The following is a 27829-nucleotide window of genomic DNA, read 5'->3' as shown; positions in this document are numbered from 1 at the left end:
ATTTGGCCCTGAGGGAGTTAATGATTTGGACGCCACTGCAGCGACTGTTACCTTTACTGCCAACCCGTTGAGATCTGCCACCACAGAACCTCCAGAGACATTTGCATTAGGGACGGTTTCTGTGCTTGTTCCACGCAGGTGGACATTCGAAATTGGCATTCCTAATTCACGGCTGACCACCTGGATTTTAAGAGAGAGTTTCTTTTAAAACACTGATTAGTCACAGACCTGTACACATGCCTATGTGGTAACACATGTGTGATGCCCTCATACTCATGACAGGGACAAGGGAGCAGAATCACAAATTCCTCCAGCCACAAAAAGTTTCTTGTTTCTAAAACTCCTATAGCTAGTCTGGACCCCAAATTCTGAACACACTTTCCTTTTCTTTGACTTTCTGGTGATAGTGTCAGAAAGAGGAGGTGAGGCCCCAAGCCAAGGCGGGAAGAAATGCTTCATTCTTGTTTCTATAATCATGCTATTGACACCTTTGAGGCTTCTCCTATGACCACACTCTGCAAAATTCTAGCAGAACCTTATCAATGATAGGAGATATCTATCTCTTATCCACATTTCTGTAGTTGCCCCAGGACAAGAGTGCTTCTTATGAGAAAGGACAATGACCTTGGAAAAGCAGCGGCATGAACATGTGGGTCACAGGAGATGGCGCCAGTGCCACGTGCGAACACAAGGACTTAACTGGCTGCTTTATTCTTTATTTTTAGCGCTAGAGAGCAAAATCATATTGCTAACTTTAGTTGATCCCAAACTCGACTCTCTCCTGCTAGCAGCGTGGCTTGAAAGCGCTTGCCCACAGCTTCTACAAGGACTCAGGCACACGGAACCCTTCCATGAGGTCTGGCTCTCAGATCCTCCACACACAGTGCATAGGCTTAGAATATCAAAGTCTCTGGTGATCCAATAAGGAAAACACCCTCCACTGGGGAAAGTCAATTCTCAAGTGACTAAGAGAAAATGTGTATTCAACATCTTTATACTTAGAAAAATGTAAATGAAAGCAATAATGAGATACTTTCATTCACTTATCAAATTATCTATAAATTTTCAACAATCCATCACATTCACTGTTGGTTAGGGGTATCATGAGAGGGATACTTTCTGGAAAACAATTTGATAATATGTGTCAAACAATTTAAAATAGTCACACCTGTGACCCAGTTATTCTACTCCCAGAAATCTATTTTAAGAAACAATCAATGATTTGATCACAGGTTAATGTACAAAAATCTTCACTGAAGTATTCGAACAACTGGGGATGGTTAAATGAACCATATATTTATCCACATACAGCCATGAAAATTCATGATTGTAAAGATGGCTTAATGACAGGAAAAAGGGTTCACACTATATAAAGTGGGTGGAAAAACAGAATACAAAATTATATAAAAGCATGTTGGTGACTTTTTGCGAAAGAAAAAAAGACAAGATGTAAAGACCCCCAAATAATGAGTATTCTGTGTGGTGAAACTGTGTAGGGTCTTTGTTTTTAAAAATTTTCTGCTGCTTCCAAATGTTTTATAATCTATAATATTACTATTATGATTAACAAAAGAGAAATGGTAGCTTAAAATTAACCTAAAATAAGACAGCCAAAAGCAAACAGATAAAGTTTGGTTGTAAATATCAAAGGTGATTTATATTAGCGATTGTTTGGAGCCCATAATACATAAAGGGCAAGAAGTAATCCAAATTCATCAGAATTTACACATTATCTTATTGCCCAAGAAAAATTCAAAAAGGACAACTCAACTGTCACTATATCCAAAGGAAAGCAGCAAATAAGTATATAACTTTCTTTAGCAATAAAACAACTCGAGACTCTTCTGCCACATTCTTTTAGGGGTTTGGTTGCAAAATTGGTTTGTTTACCTAGTTTCTGCTAATTGTTGAACAGCATAAACTGTCAAAGCTCAAATCTCCTATCTTTTATTTTTATTTGTTTTTACTTTTTGAGACAGAGTCTTGCTGTGCCACCCAGGCTGGAGTACAGTGGTGCAGTTGGCTCACTGCAGCTTCGACCTCCCAGGCTCAAGCAATCCTCCCACCTCAGCCTCCCAAGTAGGTGGGAAAACAGGCTCATGCCACCATGACCTGCTAATTTAATTTTTTTTTTTTGGTAGAGATGGAATCTCCCTTTGTTCCCTGGGCTGGTCTCGAACTCCTTCACTTAAGCAATCCTCTTGCCCCAGTCTCCTGAAATGCTCGAGCCACCCCACCCAGCTTCCTATCCTGTATTTTGTAACAGAAAATATTCATTCATAGTTTTTCTCTCATGAGCAGATCTATAAGCACACACCCAACTCAATCTAGTTATTTGCATTCTTACCTGAATCATTTTAGTGTGGACCCCCTGCCCCATTTCAATTCCACCGTGAGTGACCAGCACAGAGCCGTCAAGATAAATGTGAACCAAGGCAGCAGCCTGAGCAGAAAAGACGAAAAGCATTTCTAAGGTCTTTTTGATATTATCACATATCATGTCAATTAAAACATTTTCCTTGGAAATATTTCCCTCCAAGAATCCCCCACCCCCCAGGGTGGAGCAACATTTTAGGTTTCTTTTTGGGGTGGGGGAAATGGGGGCAGGGACTCTGTTTTAAAATGCAAAGTAATATATAGACAGGTAGAGGGAGAGGGTGAATAATTGTGTGCACGCATATTATCATAGTTGTAGTAGGCATGCCACAGAAAAATGAAAACGGAAATTCATTTTGTTATAATCCCATAAAAGATGAGATAGATAGACATTAAAATTTTTTTGCTGCAAAATGACTAAGCTCACCCTAAATCATCTTGGCACCGAACTACAGAGCTTTGGAGTTAGACAAGAACTTGGAAGTAATCTTATCTAACTGTATAGCTCCACACAAGGATCCAGAAGGAACAAGACTGCTAACAGCATTAAAGGCTCTTATAATCAGAAACATCCAGTCTCTAAGCTAAACATGTTTTATAATTAACAAGAATGTGCCTTCTTGCAGATCTGCCTGTGCTAAACTAGAATATGGGGATATCCCAGAAAATCACAGCAGAAAACAAGGATGGCTTCTTCCCTTTGGGTCTCCAGTGTAAGAGCAACATCAGCAGCATATGGTCCTAGGGCAGGTGTCTCTCAGTGGTTCCACTGTGGTCCAGGAAAGCCTGCAAGGCAACCTTTACAGCTCTTCAGCAGGGATGTGCTGACCGTATGGGTGTGGTCTGGGTCTTAACATCTAAGTTTCGAAGCAGAGTGACATAATAATCTAGGATTTGTAATGTCAAGGTCTTCAGAAAATTCTGGTAACAAGCTAATGTCAACTTAATAAACCAAAAATTTTCCTAAGCCTTAATTGCTCACTTAGATTATTTGTAAGCAACCCTGGTCACAAGTGAAAGTTGATGGAGCTGCATGTTAATCAACAGATAAACCCAAGAAAAAGACAGCATTTCCAGATCAATTCTCTGCCCATCAGAAGGGCCTTCCAAGCTGCCTGGGAACTGTGGACCACACTTGGAGAACTGTCTCTTTATTTTTATCCAAAGGTTCACGTTACCCCTGTGAATGACAACCAGAAAGCTCTATCATTCCAAATAAGGCAAGTTTGATGGTGAAAATGCACTCCATTTATTTGGTCAGCAGTATTGGGCAAATGGGGACATCAGGATACTCTTTCTCTGAGGACAAAGGCACATATATCCACAGTCCAAAGGAGAACCTTAGACTCTTGAAGAAGGCATATCAGCCATGAAAATGACACCCAAGGACCTTGGGAAGATGCAGCAGAGTGTTTTTTTACAGTTTATTAACTCATGACTCCTGGAAACACCATCTTTTGCTCCTGGACATTCATCCTCAAAATAGTAAAGATAAGGAATAGTTTTCCTCTACAGAAAGCCCAGGACTGGCTGCCTGGGGGCCATGCATCAGATGTCAGGTGATGCCAGCTGCAACAAGAGCTCCTGGGCCCCATTCCATGGCACTTCATTGTGCTTTGCCAGAATATGAGCCCCCTGAAAGGAAGGATCACGTCCTAAGGAATCTCTCGGAATGCAACATAGGAACACACATGCGGTAGGTGGTCAGTAAATGTTTGGTAAGTAAATTATGTTTTACCAAACATATGCCAAATGTTTGGCAGTAGCATAGCCATACAATCTGTTTCTTAATCTTGTAGACTCCATATTTGGCCTCCTTGGCTCTGCAAAGTGTGCATGTAATTCGTAGTTGCACTTGGCCCATGTGATTGAACTACAATTATAGTGGATTGTACTTTTCCTACATTGTGTGACCCTGCTGGTGATAGCATTCAGCCTGTATGTCCAAGACAGCAAGTCTATCAGAGATCACCCAGTAATTTGTTCCATGTGGTGCTGCAGTCTCCTTGGGCCATTTAAAATGTCAGATTTGGTTTAGTTAAATGGCACCACTGTACAGCTCATTGTTAGTGCCACAAAATATAATTCTGCAAAGCTTCATCTATAAAATAGGCACAACTGGAAAGCTGGAGCAGATGGTTCTCCAATATAAGCAGAGGACCTAGTCAGGGAAATTTAAACCTTCAAACAACTACTACTGGTATCGATGAGAAGTTAGCTTCAAACCCACAGATTCCCCAAATGTTTCAGCCATTCAGACATTTGAGTTCCTACTCTGTGCCAAGTGCCATAGTAAGGCATTGGACACAGAGGTTGGTTAGGTCCTGTCTGTGCCATTCAGTGTTCACAGTGCAGGAAGTAAGTACACTGATATTGCAGGTTCAGCTCCAAACCATAGCAATACAGCAAATCACACAATTTTTGTTGTTTCCCAGTGTGTATAAGTGATGTTTATGCTACACTGTACTCTATTAAGTGTACAATAGCATTATGTCTAAAAAGATTGTACATACTTTAGTTTTAAAATGCTTTGTTAAAAAATGCTAACAGGCCAGGCACGGTGGCTCATGCCTGTAATCCCAGCACTTTGAGAGGCTGAGGCAGGCAGATCATGAGGTCAGGAGATCAAGACCATCCTGGCTAGCATGATGAAACCCTGTCTCTACTAAAAATACAAAAAATTAGCCGGGCGTGGTGGCAGGTGCCTGTAGTCCCAGCTACTCGGGAGGCTGAGGCTGGAGAATGGCATGAACCCGGGAGGCAGAGCTTGCAGTGAGCCGAGATCGCGTCACTGCACGCCAGCCTGGGAGACAGAGTGAGACTCCATTTCAAAAAATAAATAAATAAATAAATAATAAAAAAAATAATAATAAAATAAAATAAGATGCTAACAATCATCTGAGCCTTCAGAGAGTCAGAATCTTTTTGCTGGTGGAGGGTCTTGTCTCAATGTTGATGGCTGCTGACTAACCAGGGTGGTGGTTGCTGAAGATTGAGGTAGTTGTAACAATTTCTCTTCTTTTCCTTTCTCTTTTCTTTTCTTTTCTTTTTTGGAGATAGGGGCTCACTCTGTCACCCAGACTGGAGTGCAGTGCCTTCCTTAATAAGCTTAATCATTTCTAGCTTTTGATTTCAAGTGAGACTTGTGACTCTTTTTTTCACTTGAATACTTAGAGGCCATTGCAGGGTTATTAAATGACCTAATTTCAATATCATTGTGTCTCAGGGAATAGGGAGGCCTGAGGAGAGGGAGAGAAATGGGGGAAGGGCCAGTTGGTGGAGCAGTCAGAACACACAAAACATTTATTAAGTTTGCTGTCTTATGTGGATGTGGTTCATGGTGCTCCAAAACAATTACAATAGTAAAATCAAAGATAACTGATCACAGATCACCATAATTATGAAAAAGGTTGAAAAACTGTAAGAATTACCAAAACATGACAGAGAGACAAACATTGAGCACATACTGTTGGAAAAATGGCACCAATGGTTGCCACAAACTTTCAATTTGTAAAAAATGCAGCATCTAGGAAGTGCAATAAAGCAGAGTGCAATAAAACAAGGTATGCCTGCATAACACAGGTGGGGCACATTTGACCCCCTCAGTTGCTGGGCAGGGACGGCCTCTGCTCAGGGAGGCACTGTGGGACCATGAAGGCGGTGCTGAAGTTGAATCCCTGTTCTGCCATTTACTGGCTGGATGTCCTCGGGCAAGAGAGAGAATCCCTATGGGCTTCAGTTTCCGCTTCTATGAAATAGAGATTCATACCTACCTAATAGAGATGAGACAGGGAATAATCAAGTGGAGATTACAAATTCCCCAGCCCAGGTCCTTCCATGGAGAAAACACTCAAATATCATGTCTAGTTTCCTCCTCTATTTATTTTGTTTTAGAATAGAGTCTTTTAGCATGTGCCTTCCAAGGAGTTTGGTCTCAAATTCCTTGATTTAGCCCTAAGTAAATATTTTCAGCACAGAAGCTGGTCAGTTTCCCAGTTGGCCTTCAAGGATGAAGTTGTACTGTTGGCTGTTGTTGCCTAGTTTGTCCTCAGCTGAGCTGAATCCCACTTCAGTTCCTACCAAAAGGTGTTTTGGGGAGACCACGTGGTGCAACTAGAAAGCCCAGCTTTCAGAGCCACTCAGACCTGAGTTCTAGCCCCAGCCCTACCTCTACCAGCTGCAGGACCTTGAGCCAGTTATTTAAACCCTCTAAGCCAAGATTTTTTTTTTTAATCCCTAAAATGAGGATACAAATCTTTTAGGTTGTCCCAAGGTTAAATGAAATACCTAAAAGTACTTATAACATTATAGCACTCAATAATTATCACTATGATTTTTTTTTTCTTTCTTGGAGAGATGGGGCCTCACTATGCTCAGGCTGGTTTCAAACTTCTGGCCTCAAGCAGTCCTCCTGTCTCGGCCTCCCAAAGTGTTGGGATTACAAGCGTGAGCCACTGCACCTGGCCATATTTTTAAAATCTACTTTTTGAGAAAATTCTGATGAGGAAAATGGATGAGACCTGGTCTATGGTAGAGGCCAGATGTAAAGTAATGGCAGCCATCAAATAGAGGCAGTGTGCCATGTTTACCCATGGCCAAACATGAGAGGATTTCCAGAGGCTCTGTGAACAATGGGGACTGTTTTCCCTGATGATCCTGACAGGTCTGCTCAAGGACAAATGGCCCCGACTGACCTCATTGGTAGCTGCCAGCTCATCAGTTTACCCAAAAATTCTATACCAAGACTCAATGCTCATAAACCCTTTTCTCAATGGTAGTTTTTTCTCTCTTCTTTTGTAATAACCTCATTTTTGCTTTTATTTCTCAACCACAGTATCTTGACTGTCTCCAACATCTGAGTAAATTGCATGCAGACGACTACATGACTCTGGGTTATTTTTGCCATCACAAACAGGCAAGGAATGAGAAGGCTTAATAAGATCATCATTTGTTGTAATACTTCTCTGACCTACCACCTGCCTACGATCAAAGCTGCATGCAAATGTTCTAAGGCTCACACCAAAGCTCAACTAGGACAGTTAGGTAAATGGATGGATATGGGATGGGGAAAGGACTTTCCTACCCACTTTTCCTGGCCTCTTCTGATCCCTTAACACACAACATCCACACTAACGCCCTTCTCAAAGCTCCCCTCCCCTGCCATTTATTCCTATTTTGTGATCACTCAACACAGCTGCATGCCTTCTTTGTGGCTCCAACCAAGGAGTGAATTCTGCAAAGAGGAGTGACAATTGTGAGGGTCCTGCCAGTTTACCTATATATATATGTATGGATGTGTGTATGTAAGAAAATAGATAATAGGGGTTCCCCACTGCCATACCATGAGCTAGAATGCTGCAGTCCTTCACCAGCCGTTAGGGGTAAGTTTTATTCATTCTTGAGAAAGAATGAAGTCAAGAATGAAGAGATAGAAACATCAAGTGGGATTCAGCAACCAAGCAAGGGGATTTCTTTAATCAATGAAAGAAATTAAACTTCAAGAGCAGATTCCCAGTCCTCCCTTTCACAGTTTTAAAAGCTACAAGGGGAATAAACTTCAAAAATTCTATTTAAAAAGTGATTTATTTTTCCAAATTTAATTTATTCCAACCCACCCACAAGGAGTGGACCACCCAAAACCTTGCAGCTCCTCATTCCTATTTCATGGTCCAGCGACACAGAATTGTGGACACTGGAAGAGGAGTCTTGGAGGTCATCAGTCCCACCCTCCTGCTTTCCACATGAGCAGTCTGAGCCCAGAACAAACGGACTCAGCTGCCATTTGACAACTCCTGTTGCCAGGGCCAGGAGTAAACCTCAGTCTCCCAATTTCCAGCAAGAATGTTTTTCACCAACCATGGGCATGTGAGCAGAGGAGCTCTGGTCTCCCCTGGAGTAAAGCTAGCTTAATTACTTTGACTTTGGTGGCTTTTGTGAAATTTAACAACTGGGCATTGCAACCATATGGCTAATACGACTAAAGGAGAAGTTTCCTCAACACCTCTTGCTTTGTCAGAGCTGCTTCCGGGCATCATCCTCATGTGTGTTTGAAGAACTGACCTGACCAGCAGCGCGTGAGCCAAGGCCAACAGGATACTTCAGGGGGACCATGGCCAGTCCTTTCTTCTTCCAGTAATTCTCCGCGTTGAATTTTTCCACAGCCGCTTTCCTCAAGGAGTAGGAAGACACGGCCATACATTCTCTCCAACACTGGATCAGGTTCTTGGCATTGATCTCTTGTTTGTAGGGTGTTTGATCAATTTCCTTGTACATGTTTATCATTCGCACCTATGAAAGAAAAGGAGATTAAAGCGGGGAGGGGAAACCCAGCAGACATAGGCTCATCCATTCACCATCCTCCTGGTCAAATTCTGCTCATCCTATAAGGTCCAAGCCGAGTTCTACTTAGTCCTTGTGGAAGCCTTTCCTAATGCACAACATTGTCCTCTTCCTCTACTCAGAGCTTCTATCAAACATGCTAGCATTTACTTATGTGCTTTCTATGCTACTCTTGTGCAACTTTAAAGGATGGAACCCTTCCCTTATGTTGCAATATAACTCGACCACAGTCCGTGTACACTGTAGACTCTTAATTCTAGTTGCATTTGGAATATCTGCTGAAAGATCATCTAGGCCACATGATTTGGATTACTCCCATGCTATGTTGAAAGATAAGACTACTCACCTCCAAAACAGGCAAACATGAAAGTTTGTTTAAATATGACCAATATCTAGGATGAAGAACAAATTAAAAGATTCTATCCTAGGATGTCTGAAGCACTGAGTAGAATTCTTCCTGTATTCCCAGAATTGGCGATTAAGACCCTCAGCTAATAATAAAAGGTGCCAAGTATGTCACATTCTCAGCTGAGAAAACTCTTAGCACTTGTGGCCAACCCCTTCCCTAAGCTGACAGAGCCATCACAGACACACTCTCCCCACCCTCCTAAGCAAATTCTCAGATCATTGTAAGAGAAAGACTGGAAATTAATGAGCTGTCCCACTTGGGGAAAAGTGGTGTTTTTAAGAGGTTGTTTCCTGCTCTAACTTCCCTGGGGATGAAGGGAGGTCTTCCTGTAATTCTCCTCCATAGTGCTACCAAATGTGGCAGGACATCAGGAGAGAGTCTAGTGGGATGGCCAGGAAGGGAGGAGCAAGGCCTCCCACACATTCGAGAGAAGCAAAGAAGGTGGCTACTATTGGGTGAAAGATGGTAGATGAATTGGGACATGGGGCCTTCTAAAGACTGCTGGGGCATGGGCAGAGAGGTCACCAGTGGAATGCTGTGCCAGCCACCCCCTGACGGTCCAAGGACTGCCAATTTTTGGAAGAGCTGGTAGAAATGGAGCCATAGACAATGTATTTGAAAAGTGACTACATCTGACCAAAGAGAGGACTGTGAGCTTGCTGGGAGAAGTCACAGAGGGAGAAACTGGCTGTTTTCCCTGGTCCTTCTCCTCTTCCTCCTCGCATCAGCATCACAGCAGAAGGCACAGGGGAGGAGAAGGGGCTGACAGAGAGCTCACCCCATCTCCCCACACTAATTCCACTCCAGGATCTGGGAAGAGGAGCCAGGCAGGTGAAAGTCCTTGTCGATAAACGAAGTTGGGGCTGAGACTGAAAGAATCGAAAGGAGAACCTGGATCATCATGGCAGACAGGAGGCAGGACTAGATTGCAGCTCTGGACAGAGCAGCTTGTGGAAGTTCGCCTTATGAATTTTAGCTCCAGATCAACTGCAAGAACAAAGCAGTAATCCCGAGAGGACCCACAAACCCTCTGAAGGAAGTGGACTACTTCTGCAGGACATGGGAGATACTCCAAATACTGTGAGTGCTCCAGCTGTGGAAGAGGGAAAGGGAGATTCTCCTCTCCCGAACATACACCTCCACTGGAGAAGCTGAAGGTCTGTTTGCAGGAGAAGATTCTGACTTTACCTGGAGCTGAGCCAATTTAGAGAGCTGAGCAAAATGCAGATAGAGGAAGCAGCAGAAAGGCCCTAGGAGCTTGCTGTGTCCCCTAGCAGGCCATTCCTGCCTAACAACACAGGGATCCATCAGGGGGTGGGGGTGACCAGAGGAGCAAGGGTTGAAACTCCACAGGGAGAAAGAAATCTCTAGCTGAACTTTCTAACGATTTGAATGAGGCAAGAAGCCTCCTGGCCAGAGCTCGGTGAGAGGGCACCAATATGGTGTGCAGACTCCACAGGCCAGGGAAGAACCAAGCCCTTTTCTCTCGCAGCTGGGAGGGATGTAGCCCAGGGCAAGTTTTCAAGCCCATCACACCCTCTGCCTGGAAACACACTCAGGGCTGCTGGGGGGTGCACGGTGGGAGTGAGACCAACCCTTCAGTTTGTATGGGAGCTGGGAGAGGCCTGTAACTGCTGGCTTTCCCTCACTTCCCTAACAACCTGCATGACTCAGCAGAGGCAGCCATAATTCTCCTAGGTACACAACTCCAGTGACCTGGGAATCTCTCCCCTAACCCACACAGCAGCCACGGCAAGATCCACCCAAGGAGAGTGTGAGCTCAGATATGCCTAGCACCGCCCCCACCTGATGGTCCTTCCCTATCCACCCTGGTAGTGGAAAACAAAGGCCATTTAATCTTGGGAGTTCTACGGCCCCACCTACCACCAGACCCTCTCCACATTACTACAGCTGATTCTTTCTGGAAAGTGCCACCTCTTAGCAGGAGGCCAACCAGTACAAAAATAGAGCATAAACCACCAAAGCTAAGGACCCTCATGGAGTCCACTGCACCCTCCATCACCTCCACCCAAACAGGCACTGGTATCCATGGCAGAGAGACCCACAGATGGTTCACATCACAGGACTCTGTGCAGACAACTCTCAGTACCAGCCTGGACCTGGGTAGACTCGCTGGGTGGCTAGACCCAGAAGAAAGACAAAAATCACTGCAGTTCAGCTCACAGCCACATCCATAGGGAAAGAGGGAGAGTACTACATCAAGGCAACATTCCATGGGACAAAAGAATCTGAACAACAGCCTTCAGCCCTAAACTTTCCCTCTGACAGAGTCTACTCAAATGAGATGGAACCAGAAAACCAACCCTGGTAACATGACAAAACAAGGCTCTTCAACATCTCCAAAAAATCACACTAGTTCACCAGCAATGGATCCAAACCAAGAAGAAATCTCTGATTTACCTGAAAAAGAATTCAGGAGGTTAGTTACTAAACTAACCAGGGAGGAACAAGAGAAAGGCAAAGCCCAATACAAAGAAATCAAAAAAATGATACAAGAAGTGAGGGAGAAATATTCAAGGAAATAAATAGCTTAAAGAAAAAACAAAAATTCAGGAAACTTTGGACACACGTTTAGAAATGCAAAATGCTCTGGAAAGTCTCAGTAATAGAACTGAACAAGTAGAAGAAAGAAATTCAGAGCTCAAAGACAAGGTCTTTGAATTAACCCAGTCCAACAAAGACAAAGAGAAAAGAATAGAAAAATATGAACAAAGTCTCCAAGAAGTCTGGGATTATGTTAAACAACCAAACTTAAGAATAATCAGTGTTGCTAGGAAAGTAGATAATTCTAAAAGCTTGGAAGACATATTCGGGGGGATAATCAAGGAAAACTTCCCCAGCCTTGCTAGAGACCTAGACATCCAAATACAAGAAGCACAAAGAACACCTCAAAATTCATCTCAAAAATATCTTCGCCTAGGCACATTGTCATCAGGTTATCCAAAGTTAAGACAAAGGAAAGAATCTTAAGAGCTGTGAGGCAAAAGCACCAGGTAACCTCTAAAGGAAAAACTATCAGCAGATTTCTCAGATTAACAGCAGATTTCTCAGCAGGAACCCTACAAACTAGAACAGATTGGGGCCCTATCTTCAGCCTCCTCAAACAAAACAATTATCAGCCAAGAATTCTGTATCCAGTGGAACTAAGCATCATATATGAAGGAAAGATACAGTTGCTTTCAGACAAACAAATGCTGAGAGAATTCACCATTACCAAGTCACCACTGCAAGAACTGCTAAAAGGAGCTCTAAATCTTGAAACAAATCCTGGAAATACATCAAAACAGAACTTCTTTAAAGCATAAATCACACAGAACCTATAAAACAGAAATACATGTTAAAAAGCAAAAACAAACAAACAAACAAAAGTACACAGGCAACAAAAAGCATGATGAATGCAACAGTACCTCTCATTTCAATACTAACATTGACTATAAATGGCTTAAATTCTCCACTTAAAAGATACAGAACCGCAGAATAGATAAGAACTCACTAACCATCTAGTACCTTCAGAAGATTCACCTAACACATAAGGACTCATATGAACTTAAAGTAAAGGGGTGGAAAAAGGCAATTCATACAAATGGACACCAAAAGCGAGCAGGAGTAACTATTCTTATATCAGACAAAACAAATTTTAAAGCAAGAGTTAAAAGAGACAAATAGGGACATTATATAATGGTAAAAGGCCTTGTCCAACAGGAAAATATCACAATCTTAAACATATACACACCTAACATTGGAGCTCCCAAATTTATAAAACAATTACTAATAGACCTAAGAAATGAGATAGACAGCAATACAATAATAGTGCGGAACTGCATTACTCCACTGACAGGACTAGACAGGTCATCAAGACAGAAAGTCAACAAAGAAACAATGTATTTAAACTATACCTTGGAACAAATGGACTAAACAGATATATACAGAACATTTCATCTAACAACTGCAGAATATACATTCTGTTCAACAGCACATGGAACTTTTTCCAAGATAGACCATATGATAGGCCATAAAACAAGCTCAATACATTTAAGAAAACTGAAATTATATCAAGCACTCTCTCAGACCACAGTGGAATAAAACTGGAAATGAGCTCCAAAAGGAATCTTCAAAACCATGCAAATACATGTAAATTAAATAACCTGCTCCTGAATGAGCATTGGGCCAAAAACGAAATCAAATAGAAATTAAAATATTCTTTGAACTAAATGACAATAGTGACACAACCTATCAAAACCTCTGAGATACAGCAAAGGCGGTGCTAAGAGGAAAGTTCATAGCCCTAAATGCCTATGTCAAAAAGACTGAAAGAGCACAAACTGACATGCTAAGGTCACACCTCAAGGAACTAGAGAAACAAGAACAAACTAAATCCAAACCCAGCAGAAGAAAGGAAATTACCGAGATCAGAGCAGAACTAAATGAAACTGGAAAAAAAAAATACAAAAGATTAATGAAACAAAAATCTGGTTCTTTGAAAAGATAAATAAAATTGATAGACCATTAGCAAGATTAACTAAGAAGACTGAAAATCCAAATAACCTCACTAAGAAACAAAAACAGGAGATATTACAACTGATAACACTGAAATACAAGAGATGATTCACAGCTACTATGAGCACCTTTACACACATAAACTAGCAAACCTAGAAGAGATGGATAAATTCCTGGAAATATACACCCGCTAGTTTTAATCAGGAAGAATTAGATACTCTTAACAGACCAATAACAAGAGCGAGATTGAAATGGTAATTTAAAAATTACCAACAACAAAAAGTCCAGGACCAGACGGATTCACAGCAGAATTCCACCAGACATTTGAAGAAGAATTGGTACCAATCCTTTTGACACTATTTCACAAGATAGAGAAAGAAGGAACCTTAACTAAATTCATTTTATGAAGCCAGCATCACCCTAATAACAAAACCAGGAAAGGACATAACCAAAAAAGAAAACTACAGACCAATACCCTTGATGAACATTGATGTTAAAATCCTTAACAAAATACTAGCTAACTGAATCCAACAACATATCAAAAAGATAACCCACCATGATCAAGAGGGATTCATACCAGGGATCCAGGGATGCAGGGATGGTTTAACACACGCAAGTCAATAAATCTGATACACTACACAAACATAATTAAAAACAAATATCACATGATCATCTCAATGCAGAAAAAGCATTTAACAAAATCCAGCATCTCTTTATGATTAAAACTCTCAGCAAAATCAGCATAAAAAGGACATGCCTTAATGTAATAAAAGCCATCTATGACAAGCACACAGCCAACATAATACTGAATGGGGAAAAGTTGAAGGCATTCCCTCTGAGAACGGAAACAAGACAAGGATGCCCACTCTAACCACTCGTCTTCGACATAGTACTGGAAGTCCTAATCTGAACAATCAGACAAGAGAAAGAAATAAAGGGCATCCAAATCGGCAAAGAGGAAGTCAAACTGTCACTGCTGACGATATGATCGTTTACCTTGAAAACCCTAAGGACTCCTCTACAAGGCTCCTAGAACTGATAAAAGAATTCAGCAAAGTTTCTGGATACAAGATTAATGTACACAAATCAGAAGTTCTTCTGTATACCAATGGTGAGCAAGCAGAGAATCAAATCAAGAACACAACCCCTTTTACAATAGTTGCAAATAATAATAATAAAATACTTAGGAATATACCTAATCAAGGAGTTGAGAGACCTCTACAAGGAAAACTACAAAACACTGCTGAAAGAAATCACAGACGACACAAACAAACGGAAACACATCCCATGCTCATGGATGGGTAGAATCAATATTGTGAAAATGACCATATTGAAAAGCAATCTACAAATTCAAAGCAATTCCCATCAAAATACCATCATCATTCTTCACAGAATTAGAAAAAACAATTCTAAAGTTCATATGAAACCAAAAAAAAGCCTGCATAGCTAAAGTAAGACTAAGCAAAGTGAACAAATCTGGAGGCATCACACTACCTGATTTCAAACTATACTAGAAGGCCATAGTCACCGAAACAGTGTAGTACTGGTATAAAAATAGGCACACAGAGCAGTGGAACAGAATAGAGAACCCAGAAATAAACCCAAATACTTCCACCCAACTGATCTTTGACAAAGCAAACAAAATAATAACGTGGGGAAAGGGCACCCTTTTCAACAAATGGTGCTGGGATAATTGGCTAGCCATGTGTAGTGAGAATGAAACTGGATCCTCATCTGTGACCTTATACAAAAATTAACTCAAGATAGATTAAGGACTTAAACCTAAGACCTGAAACTATTAAAATTCTAGAAGAGAACATTGGAAAAACCCTTTTAGACATTGGCTTAGGCAAGGATTTCATGACCAAGAACCCAAAAGCAAATGCAATAAAAACACAGATAAATAGCTGGGAGCTAAATAAACTAAAGAGCTTTCTGCATGGCAAAAGGAACACTCACAGAGTGGGAGAAAATCTTCACAACCTGCATATCTGACAAAGGACTAATATCCAGAACCTACAACAAACTCAAACAAATCAGTAAGAAAGAAACAAACAATCCCATCAAAAAGTGAGCTAAGGACATCGTCACCAATAATCAGGGCAATGCAAACTGAAACCACAATGTGATACCACCTTACTCTTCCAAGAATGTCCATAATCAAAAAATCAAAAAACTGTACATGTTGGCTTCAATGCAGTAACAGGGAACCCTTCTGCACTGCTGGTGGGAAGGTAAACTAGTACCGCCACTATGGAAGACAGTGTGGAGATTCCTTAAAGAACTAAAAGTAGAACTACCATTTGATCCAGCAATCCCACTACTGGGTATCCACCCAGAGGAAAAGAAGTCATTATTTGAAAAAGATACTTGCACGTGCATGTTTATAGCAACACGATTCACAATAACAAAATCATGGAATCAACCCAAATGCCCACCAATAAATGAGTGGATAAAGAAACTGTGGTGTGTATGTATAAGTATATATATGTGTGTATGATGGAATACTACACAGCCATAAAAAAGGAATGAATTAACAGCATTTGCAGTGACCTGAATGAGACTAGAGACTATTATTCTAAGCAAGTAATTCAGGAATGGAAAACCAAACATCATATGTTCTCTCTGATATGTGGGAGCTAAGCTCTGGGGACACAAAGACAATGGACTTTGGGGACTTGGGGGGAAGAGTGGGAGGGGAGCGAGGGATAAAAGACTACAAATATGGTGCAGTGTACACTGCTTGGGTGATGGGTGCACCAAAATCTCACAATTCACCACTAAAGAACTTACTCATGTAACCAAATACCGCCTGTACCCCAATAACTTACGGAAATAAATAAAAATAAAAGCCAATCTACTAATGTTACAAAGGAAAAAAAAGAACAAAAAGGAGATCAGTTTAGCAACTGAAATGACCAACTTTTTCACAGCTGGCTGAGATGTTTGGGAAGCGGGGAACAACAGCCGTGATGGAATTGTGGGTAGCAGTTATACCCCCAGCCAATGGAAGCTTCTCACCAGCCAGGGGAGAATGCAGTGCTCACTCCTCAGGATCTTCTGCTTCGGGATTTTGGAGCAGGCGTCTGAGTAAGGGGGTGAGGATTGCTGGACTTTGGAGTCTGGGTTCTGCCTTAACCAGTTAGCTGAGGGACCTGGCACAAATCATTTACCCCTCTGGGTCTCAAATTCCTCAACCTGAATGGCCCCCATTCTCCGACATTCCACATGTTTTGTCTGTGAAGCTAATTTAGCATTACCTTCTCAGGGGACAGTCCACATTTGGCTGCAACTTCCATGATACAAGATTCGGTGATCAGCCCTGCCTGAGGAAAGCCAAACCCACGAAAAGCCGTGTTGGATGGAAGGTTGGTTCTGCATGCCCAACCCCGGCAGCGGAGGTTGGGAAACTTGTAAGCATTGTCCATTTTCAGAAGTCCCATTTCTATCACCTGGAGAAATCCAGAGTTGATGTGATTAAGACCTTCTGAACCTGTTTCACCATCCTGCGACCTCATACCAAAACCAGGCTGGGAATGGCAGCCCTCTTTACATCTCATCAAACATGCTAAAATATTCCCATCCCCCAATTAAACACATTTTTGCTATAAAATAATTTTTAAGTATTTGAATAATGTTTCCTTTGAGAGCATTATTATTTTTGTATTTTGGAGTTAATGCATTTTTTTTTTTTTTGAGATGGAGTCTCACTCTGTTGCCCAGGCTGGAGTGCAGTGGCATGATTTCCATTCACTGCAAGCTCCACCTCCCAGGTTCACACCATTTTTCTGCCTCAGCCTCCCGAGTAGCTGGGATTACAGGCACCCACCACTATGCCCAGGTAATTTTTTGTATTTTAGTAGAGATGGGGTTTCACCATGTTAGCCAGGATGGTCTCAATCTCCTGACCCCGTGATCCACCTGCCTCAGCCTCCCAAAGTGCTGGGATTACAGGCGTGAGCCACCGTGCCTGACCTTAATGCATTTTTTAAGATTTCAAACATACAAAGGCCTTTGATATGTTCACAGGCCCCAAGCACTGGGTTTATATAATGTAATGATTATAATATCCTAGAAGACAGAGAAAACAGAAAAAAATGTTTTGGCATTGGGTCTAATGTGTTGGTTCTTAATCGTGAGCAATCTTTTCCCTGCTCCGGGGGACATTTCGCAATGCCTGGAGACATTTTTCATTGTTAACATTTTGGTTGAAACTCTTTTTTGTTTTGAGATGGAGTTTCATTTTTGTTACCCAGGATGGAGTGCAATGGCGCAATCTGGGCTCACTGCAACCTCTGCCTCCGGGGTTCAAGTGATTCTCCTGCCTCAGCCTCCCAAATAGCTGGGATTACAGGTGTGTGCCACCATACCCAGCTAATTTTGTATTTTTAGTAGAAACAGGATTTCACCACGTGGTCAGGCTGGTCTCGAACTCCTGGCCTCAAGTGATCCACCCACCTCAGCCTCCCATAGTGCTGGGGTTACAGGCGTGAGCCACCGTGCCTGGCTTGGTCGAAACATTTTTATTTGGGGTTGGGGTGGACATAGTGGCTCACACCTGTAATCTCAGCACGATGGGAGGATTGTTTGAGCCTAGTAGTTTGAGATCAGCTCTGGCAACATAGTGAGACCCCATCTCTATAAAATAATAATTAAAAAAAATTAGCTAGGCATGGCGGCATGTACCTGCAGTCCCAGCTACCTGGGAGGCTGAGGTAGGAGGATCGCTTGAGCCACTGTACTACAGCCTGGGCAACAGAGGGAGTCTCTGTCTCAAAAAGTAAAAAGTAAAAAATAAAAGGACTAGAGGATGGTAATGCCACTGACACCTACTAAGTAGAGGCCAAAGATGGTACAATGAGCAGGATAGTCCCCACCATAAAGAGCTACACACTCCAAAATGTCAGTAGGGCCAAAGCTGAGAAAGCTTGGTCTCATGTGTGAATCTGGGAAAACAGTTCTAAGTTTGGGAAGCCGGGGGTGAACACAGATACAACTCAGCCAGCATCTCTGGGCTGACACCAGGAAGTAACACATGGCTATCCCTGCAAGAATGGTCATTATGCCTTTATAATCAAATATTACTTAACTATTGGACATTTTCTAAGTTAAATCATTTTATGTAACACTCTTTCAGGAATGTGAACTTGTTCCTTAAAACACTTACCAATAATGATTCATCCAAAGAGTTGCCTGCATTGCTATAATGCTCCATGTCCAGGGCCAAGATTCTGCCATCATTCATGAATCCAGCCTGGGGAAGAGAACCAACATCGAATGCTGGAACAGTGGCCAAGTCTCTCTAAATTTTGTCATTTGCGAACCCTCCACACATAGGGGAAAAGCGTCATGACATTGGATTTGGCAGTGATTTCTTGGATAATATATAACTAGCTCTGTGATCTTAGGCAAGCTATGTAACCACACAGGCGATTTGTGAAATGGAAGTAAATAAGGCAACACATAGAAAATTATAGGCAAGTGCCTGAAACATAGCAAGTACTCTAAATATAATTAATATTACTACCATAAATAGTATTCATATCACCTTTCCTCACACTACTCTCCATCAGAAAACACTATTTTCTCATAGTTTTAGTCACCATTATGGCAACGGCTTCTGTCACTATAATCCAGTCCTTTCAACGAAGTCCCATGGGGGTGAAGGACATTTCTGCTTCAGGGTCCTGTTGTCACTTCTTCCCCCAGCATTTACACAAACAAGTTCTTCATTGTCCTTCCAGATCGGCTTCTCCTTCCAACTTGTCGCTTTCTTCTAAAACCCTCCAAGTCATGTTTATGGTTTTATTCTTCATTGCATTTTGCCAAGATTTTCACTAATCCTGTTTTATTTTACACTATAATGGCTCTTGGACCCATCTCTTCTACATCTTACTATCATATTCAGACCCCCCAACTGCTTCATGTCTGAATGCATCAGCTGCCTCCCGCTGGTCTACCAGCTTCCATCCTCTCTCCTCCCCAGACCATCCTCTTAGCCTCCCCAAAGAACCCATGTTTAATTACGGCACTGAGCCAGTCAAGGATTCACTCAGTCTCACTCTTTCTTTTAAGATCAAGTTTAAACTTCCCACTCTGGGACTGTAGGCCCCTCTCAGTCAGGCATCACCTAAGCCCATCAATCCTATTTTTCACTACCCTCCAGGAAGTGCTTTGTGTTCTAATTCCCCCTCTCCCCTTACTCCTGCCTCTATCAAACATGCCATGTTTATTACACCTCTGTAGTTTTGCTCTTATTATTCCCACACCTGGCATGCCTTCTTTCTGTCTATCTATTCTGGGTTTTTTTTGTAACAGAGTCTCACTCTGTCACCCAGGCTGGAGTGCAGTGGCGCTATCTTGGCTCGCTGCAACCTCTGCCTCCCAGGTTCAAGCGATTCTCCTGCCTCAGCCTCCCAAGTTGCTGGGATTACAGATGCCTGCTGCCACACCTGGCTAATTTTTCATATTTTTAGTAGAGACAGGGTTTCACTGTGTTGCCCATGCTGGTCTCAAACTCCTGAGCTCAGGCAATCCACCCACCTCAGCCTCCCAAAGTGCTAGGATTACAGGCCTGAGCCACCGTGCCTGGCCTCCATTCTTGAAGACCTATATTTTACCTTCTCTAAGAAGATGCCTATATATACTCCAACTCATATTCCTGTCTCCATCTTTTAACCTGAGATTGTTATGTTTTTGTAATGACTTCACATATGTCTTATTTTTAAAAATCTCCTTCAGGATAAAGTTTACTGTAACAAATATTTCTGAGCTAGATCAAATTCAAAATACAGTTTAGAGTGTGATGTGAAATGGAAACATTCATTATCTCCTAAAAAATCTGTATGTAGTTATGCAGTTTTGTGATGGAGACAATGCTATGCATTTAACAAATCCTATTGTCTTTCATCCTGGGTGCACAGGAAGATGACATTTCCCAGCCTCCCTTACAGTTAGGTGACAGAGGTCTCGCCAATGACATCTGGACACAACTGAGGTCCGGTGCCTAAAACCTAAAGCACCAACCACATGGCACTCCATGCTCTCTCTCTCTTCCCTGTCTGCTGCCCTCAGCAAAAGATCTCCTGGAAGAATCAGAGTTTGCAGGGCAGTGATACCCAGTAAAACTTTCTGTGATGATGGTAATGTTCTGCGTCTGCACTGTCCAATATGGCAGACACTAACCACATGTGGCTACTGAGCACTTGGAATATAGCTAATACAACTATGGAGCTAAATTTCTAATTGTATTTAATTTGGATAATTTAGATTTAAATAGTCATATGCCCCTAGGGACCACTATATTGGATGATGCAGTCCAAGGGCACAGTGGCACCAATAAATGGAAACAGCTCCAGTCCTCAATGATTTTACAAAGCAGAATCCTCCCCCTTTCCCCTCAATGATTATACTGAGCTGTTACTTGAGCAAGAAATGACATCATGAAAGCTTAAGAGCTTTTAAGTTGTTTGTTAGAGCAGTTAGCCCACTCTGACAAGTACAATTTTTCTTATAAAGCAAAAGAATCACTATTTTCTGCTACAAATTTTTTTCTATGAATTTCTGGAACCCCATTTTACAAAAATATCCTTGATACATTGAAGAATGAGGAACCCATTTATAAATAATTGTTTTTATTACAAATACTGTTATGAGAATTATTCTACTTTTACCTTTTTAATATGTGGGAATAAGTATGGTAATCAGATCTACTTTAATGATGTACACACTCATGTTTCCTAGTTATTTGCTCTGTACAGCCAATACCAGCTAGCACCAAGTGTTTTATTTCTGAAACTGACATCTTTGAGCTAAGCAGAAAAGCCTCCATTGAACCAGCTAGTAATTAAAAGTCAGTGCAACAAATAGAAAGTTAAATAGATGCTCTGTTTGTTGATTTGCTCATTGTTACTCCCCACTAGAGAGCAGCCAAAGGCTGCCCTGTGCACTGATAGGATGTTATATCTACAACATAAATCATTCCTCCACACCTTCTTGTACTCACTTTGTACTTTCCAAGGTAAGGATGGCGGCCTCCAGTTATTAACATGTCTTCTCCTCGTTCCAGAACACAGCGAACTGCACGGCCATGTCTAAAACAGAAAAAAAGCAAGTGAAGTAAACTCTCTTACTAGTAGGCATTCTCTGGGGTTTATATAACTCCTAGCAAGAGCCTGAGGGAAGCCTACGCGCACCACAGAACAACACAACTACTTCCCACGCCTAGCCTCTGCTGACCTAAGGCGTACACAGTGGGCTTTCCTCCTGTGAGGTCAGGGAGTAATGCCAGGCATTTGCAACTTGTGGGACGGAGGCTCTCGGGTGCCAGGGGCTCCAGGGCATTGCGTTGGGAGCATTTCCCGTTGCAGTAACAACCTTTATTATAGGCAAATGGTCCCAAGGTCTTATTTTAGACTCACCAGAAATGGAAGAATGCAGGTGCTGTCTAACTACCCAGCGCTCCCTGATGGGAGAGATTTGGAATCAAGGTCTTTTTGCTTCCTGAGATGGAGGAACTGACCCATATTACTCAGCAAACAAATTAAGCCTTCTAGGTGTGCCTGCTCCAGAGACAATTTTCCATGAGAATTTTTTGAGATCCTCAAAGGAAAATGGCTATATAAATGAATGTAAGCATAACAAAAGCAAAGTCTCTATTTAAATCAAGAAAATATACATATACACACATATACATATATGCACATATATACACAAATGTATATGCATGTACATACACATATGCGTGTATGTATATGTACATATATGTATATATGTGTGTGTATATGGGACCCCATTTTACAAAAATATCTTTGATATATTGAAGAATGTCCATATATACACACAAACATACATATATGTTTATGTGTATGTATATAAACATATATGTGTATATGTATACATAGGTACATGGTTCAAAAACTCATATATATGACCTCTACATACATAGCTCAGTCCAGCAGGTGCTGAGGACAAGTAACTCCCACCCATTCAGGACCTGTTTCTGCCCACTTTCTAGGCATTATAATATTTTTTCTGTGGCTTTTATTATTTTCAGTAATTGATTTTTATTTTGGTTTCTATAGGACAGTATAAGACAAGTAAGTGTAATAAGCTGGCAGCTTGATTGTGTGTTTGTATAGTATATGTGATATTAAATAATCTTGGCCCAGGTTCTTCCTCACTGATTCTGACAGTGAGAACTTTCAGCGTGACTTCATTTTATTTTTAGCAGATTTTCTCCACTTACTTGTTTGCGGCAAATGCAGTGACGGCTGCAATGACTCCGGTTTTGAACGCCTTCCCTCCAAATGCTCCACCAACACGCTTTACATGGCACATGACCTTGTTAGCTGGGAGCTTCAAGGTGGAGGCAACAATGTCCTGTGAACAATAATAGTTCTGATTAATCTGATCCATCTTCAGCAAGGACTTAACTGTGACTATTATTGTCACATCTATGATCTTAACAAACAAAACTGTCCCCTGAAATGGGAGTGTGGCAGCCACTAGATGTTTTGATTCTTTAATGTTGCACATGACACCCACACCGTGTGGTTATGCTAAATAATGGGATAATGTTCAACAACCCTGGCACACAGCCCCACCTGATCTCAGCAATACTTGGCTATGATGATATTGCCAAAACTAATTAGTAGTGTTTTCATTGCCAGTGACATATTTTTGTGCTGATACTTTTTTGTATTTTCCCCATGAACCACATCTAAAGTATTCTATTCACACTAATCCCTAGGCATACGTTTCCTGAAGCCGTGGGATTTTGCAGTCTTCTAAGCCTCACTCAACATGGGTCTTTTCCCCACATTCTACTGTCTCTGCTGGAAAATAAGCACTTCTCAGCCAGGTGTGGTGGCTCATGCCTGTAATCCCAGCACTTTGGGAGTCCAAGGTAGGCGGATCACCTGAGGTCAGGAGTTTGAGCCCAGCCCGGCCAACATGATGAAATCTCATCTCTTCTAAAAATACAAAAAGTAGCCAGGCATGGTGGTGCATGCCTATAATCCCAGCTACTCAGGAGGCTGAGGCAGGAGAATTGCCTGAACCTGAAAGGCAGAGATTGCAGTGAGCTAAGATTGCACCCTGCACTCCAGCCTGGGTGACCAAGCGAGACTCTGTCTCAAAAAAAAAGCACTTCTCACTTCTTGTTTGGATTGCTGCTAAAGTTGACTAGTTGGTCTTTCCTGGATGCAGATCTCACTCTTTTCTGCCATCCTAATGATTAGGGATCATTTAGTCTTAATAATTGATTCTTACAGATGTGAAGCCTGAGACGGATGAGGTTACGGACCCAACATCCCACAGGGAGTGAAGAGTAAAGCAGGCCTGAAGTGGAGTTCCTCTGACCCTCCTTAGGATCCTGCCTTTTACGAGGCCTCATTCTCCAGTCTTACATTCCTACTCTTCTGCTAAGAGCACTGGCTCCTTATGACCAGAATCAAGACCCCTCTGCCTCATTTCCCTTACTCTCAACCTGATGCTTAAACCTAGCCTCCCTTAAGGCACCCCTCCATTCCAGCTGGGGTGGTCATTGTGCTATTCCTCCTTCCTTCCATGCATATGCTGCCTGGGGTACAGGAAACAGGCAACAAATGCTTGCAGAAGAGTTGAGAAAATAAATGAATGGATGTCATTTGATCTTGCTGTGGAATTGCCTGGAAGTGACCTCTCTTGTCCTACCATCTAGACAAACCTCACTCTCACTCTGAATCCAAACTTAAGACTTCTTTGTGGGACTTGCTGGATGATTCTAGCCCTCAGCAAGCTCTCCTTTTTCCTAATTTCTCCACGCATGTAAATTTTGCCTTTGCTGATTTAGCACCTGGTTGCATCCTTTTCAATATTGTTTCCTGTTTCATGTGAGTTAGGCACCATAGACTTTGGAGAGTAGGTCTTGCTCTTTCTTCTCCTGTGTTCTTAACAGTGGTTCCAAGAGCTGAGCAAGAGATCTGCTGATTCCATAACTGGTTTTAAAGCTACAATCCACAAACAAAAGGCTCCCACTTTAATAACACTCTTTTAAAAGCATTGAACTCATATGACTATTAATACCCAAATCAATATGGCTATTAGTACTCAATATTTCTTCAGTCCCTGAAGAAATAACATTTTTTGTTTTGTTTTGTTTGTTTTGTGTTAGAGACAGGGTCTCACTGTCTCCCGGGCTGGAGTGCAGTGGGTGATCATAGGTCACTGAAGCCTTGAGCTCCTGGGTTCAAGCGATCTCCCCACCTCAACCACCCAAATATACTTTCATCTCTAATTGCTTTTGATATATTTCACTGGCCGGAAATCATTTAGCCATGTCCTCTCCACAATGGCCCCATGTTACCTGTATATATTTAGGAAACTGTGTAGACACGTAGACATCCATTTCTTGATCCTCTCCCTTGGGAACAACAAGCATGCTTTGGGTTTCCATATAAAAATGTTCTTGACCTCCCATATGTATTTCACCTGTTACAGGAAAATACATGAAAGTCAAGGAAGCAGTCAGAAGAAACAGGTAGTGTCCCCCAGGTGTCATCCCATTATGCAGAAATTCCACTGACAGTGCTTCTGCTGGGGGAGCAGGCTGCACAGTGAAGTGTAACAAACAATGTTTAGCTTTCAGTCTCCTTGCAGATTTGAAGTAAAGTTCTGTAGGAGAATCTTTTGTGTCTGCCAATATCTAGGTCACAGAGTCCTAGAAAAAGGTGTATGACTTTCTAGGACCAAAAGCAGAGGGGTCTTGATTCAGTAGGTCATAAGGAGCCAGCGCTATTAGCAGAGGAGTAGGAATGTGAGAATGTGGAGGCTTCCAGCTCTAGGACAAGTGGGAGTAGATATACTGCTCTCTGTACCTCCTGTTAAGTACAGATAACAACCCTGAGCATTATTTATAAAACAAACATAAGAAGACTCTGAAAGGTGGAGAGAAGGCAGACCAGCTAGGGACTTCAGGACCCAAGGAAAGACACAGCAGTGAGTTCAGTGAGTTTTGTTGTTGTTGTTTGCCTCAGACATCCCAGACTTAGTTCCGCAGAAGCCAGCAATCAAAAAACACCAACAGGCAAAGACACACACACACACACACACACACACACACACACACACACACACACACACAAAATCTTCAAGAAAAGCCACTCTCCCTAACCAAAGGACCAGAAAAGGGGAAGACTAGAAAGCAAAAAACTTAGACAATAAGTACTCTACTCCAGGCAAACATCATAGAAAAAAACTGCAGACCTACCCCTACTGTAAAGGTTGAGTAGGATATCTATATTTCCACCTCTGTCAGGCTGCAATGAGGTGTCCCAGCCTCTCTGTTGGGGTGCTGTCAGTGGACGCCACATGGAGAACCCGGACTTACAACCCCTACCTAGCAGTAACAAGGCATCACCCCCTTCTTCCCCATCAGCAAAAGGTTAAAGTAGTCCAGTGAAACAGAATATTATAATAAAATAGAAGATTCAAATAAGATCTAAAGTTTCATTACATAATATCTAAAATGTCTAGGATACAATCAAATATCATTCATACCAGGAACCAAGAAAATACCAACTTCAATGAGAAAAGACAATCAACAGATGCCAACACTGAGATGACACAAATGTTGGAATTATCTGACAAGGACTTTAAAGCAGCTGTAATAAAAATGCTTTAATAAACAATTACACAAACACTTGAAACAAATGAAAAAATAGAAACCTCAGCAAATAAATAGTATAAAAAGAAAAAACAAATATAAATTTTAGAATTAAGAAATACAGCAAAAATTTCAAAAGTTCAAGGGAGGGCTCAGCAACAGAATAGGGAGAACAGAGGAAATGATTAATGTACAAGAATACAGAACAATAGAAATTGGCCAATCTGAAAAGCAGAAAAAAATAGACTGGAAGAAAATGAACAATACCTCAGGAACCCATTGGCTATAACAAAAGAGCTAACATTTGTGCCATTGAAGTCTCAAGTATTTGAAAAATAATGGCTAAAAATTTCCCTAAATTCACAAAAGACACAAATCTACAGATTCAAGAAGCTGAGTGATCCCAAATAGAATAAATTCAAAGAAATACACTCCAAGACACATCATAGTCAAACTTCAGAAAACTAAGGACAAAAGCACCATCTTGAAAACTATGAGAAAGAAACACTACTTCACCTATAAGAGAAAAGCACTTTCGTGGTGAAACCCTGTCTCTACCAAAAATACAAAAATCAGCCAGGCATGGTGGTGGGTGCCTGTAATCCCAGCTACTCAGGAGGCTGAGACAGGAGAGTAGTTTGAACCCGGGAGGCAGAGGTTGCAGTGAGCTGATATCGTGCCACTGTACTACAGCCTGGGCGACAGAGTGAGACTCCATCTCAAAAAAAAAAAAAAAAAAAAAAAAAAAAGAAGAAGAAGAAGAAAAGCACTTTTAAAGACAGCAGATTTCTCTTCAGGAACCATGGAGGCCAGAAGAAGTGATAAAAATTTTTCTAGGCCGGGCGCGGTGGCTCAAGCCTGTAATCCCAGCACTTTGGGAGGCCGAGACGGGCGGATCACGAGGTCAGGAGATTGAGACCATCCTGGCTAACACAGTGAAACCACGTCTTTACTAAAAAATACAAAAAATTAGCCGGGCGAGGTGGCGGCGCCTGTGGTCCCAGCTACTCGGGAGGCTGAGGCAGGAGAATGGCGTAAACCCGGGAGGCGGAGCTTGCAGTGAGCTGAGATCCGGCCACTGCACTCCAGCCTGGGCGACAGAGTGAGACTCCGTCTTAAAAAAAAAAAAAAAAAATTTCTAGTGTGAAAATACCTGTCAACTCAGAGTTCTATATCCAGCAAAAGTATCTTTCAACAATGAAAGGGAAATCAAGACATTTTCAGATGAAGGAAAACTAAGAATTTGATTTAAACGGATTTACCCTGAAATAATGGCTGAGGGAAGTTTTTAAAACAGACAGAAAAGGATTTTTTTTTTTAAATGAAGAAATGTTAAAATATCAGGAAGGAAGAAAGAACAACAGAAAGAATAAAAATACCAGTAAACACAATAGACTTCTTTTCTCCTCTTGGGTTTCCTAAATTGTATTTGAAGCAAAATTATAACATTACTTCATGTGATTATAAATGTATGTAGAATAAATAAATAGAATTATATTATATTATATTATATTCAATTATATTATAAAAAGGAGAGGGAT

General features: G+C 41.6%; 1 protein-coding gene across 2 annotated transcripts in view; it reads right to left on the bottom strand.

Moving 5' to 3' along the window:
- Window positions 1-27829, bottom strand: part of AOX1 (aldehyde oxidase 1) — an 87895-nt gene that overhangs the window by 12376 nt on the left and 47690 nt on the right. For both annotated transcript variants that reach the window (XM_045368349.2, XM_065525859.1), the window contains exons 21-28: window positions 24990-25114; window positions 22890-23023; window positions 21648-21735; window positions 18810-18896; window positions 16903-17094; window positions 8437-8664; window positions 2348-2443; window positions 52-180 (exon numbers count right to left, since the gene is read on the bottom strand). In XM_045368349.2, the coding sequence (XP_045224284.2) occupies window positions 52-180; window positions 2348-2443; window positions 8437-8664; window positions 16903-17094; window positions 18810-18896; window positions 21648-21735; window positions 22890-23023; window positions 24990-25114 (1079 nt within the window). The remainder of the gene's footprint in view (window positions 1-51; window positions 181-2347; window positions 2444-8436; window positions 8665-16902; window positions 17095-18809; window positions 18897-21647; window positions 21736-22889; window positions 23024-24989; window positions 25115-27829) is intronic.

This window comes from Macaca fascicularis, chromosome 12 (genome assembly GCF_037993035.2).
Source record: "Macaca fascicularis isolate 582-1 chromosome 12, T2T-MFA8v1.1".
Classification (NCBI taxonomy): Eukaryota; Metazoa; Chordata; class Mammalia; order Primates; family Cercopithecidae; genus Macaca; species Macaca fascicularis.
This window is presented reverse-complemented; position numbering and strand designations above follow the sequence as displayed.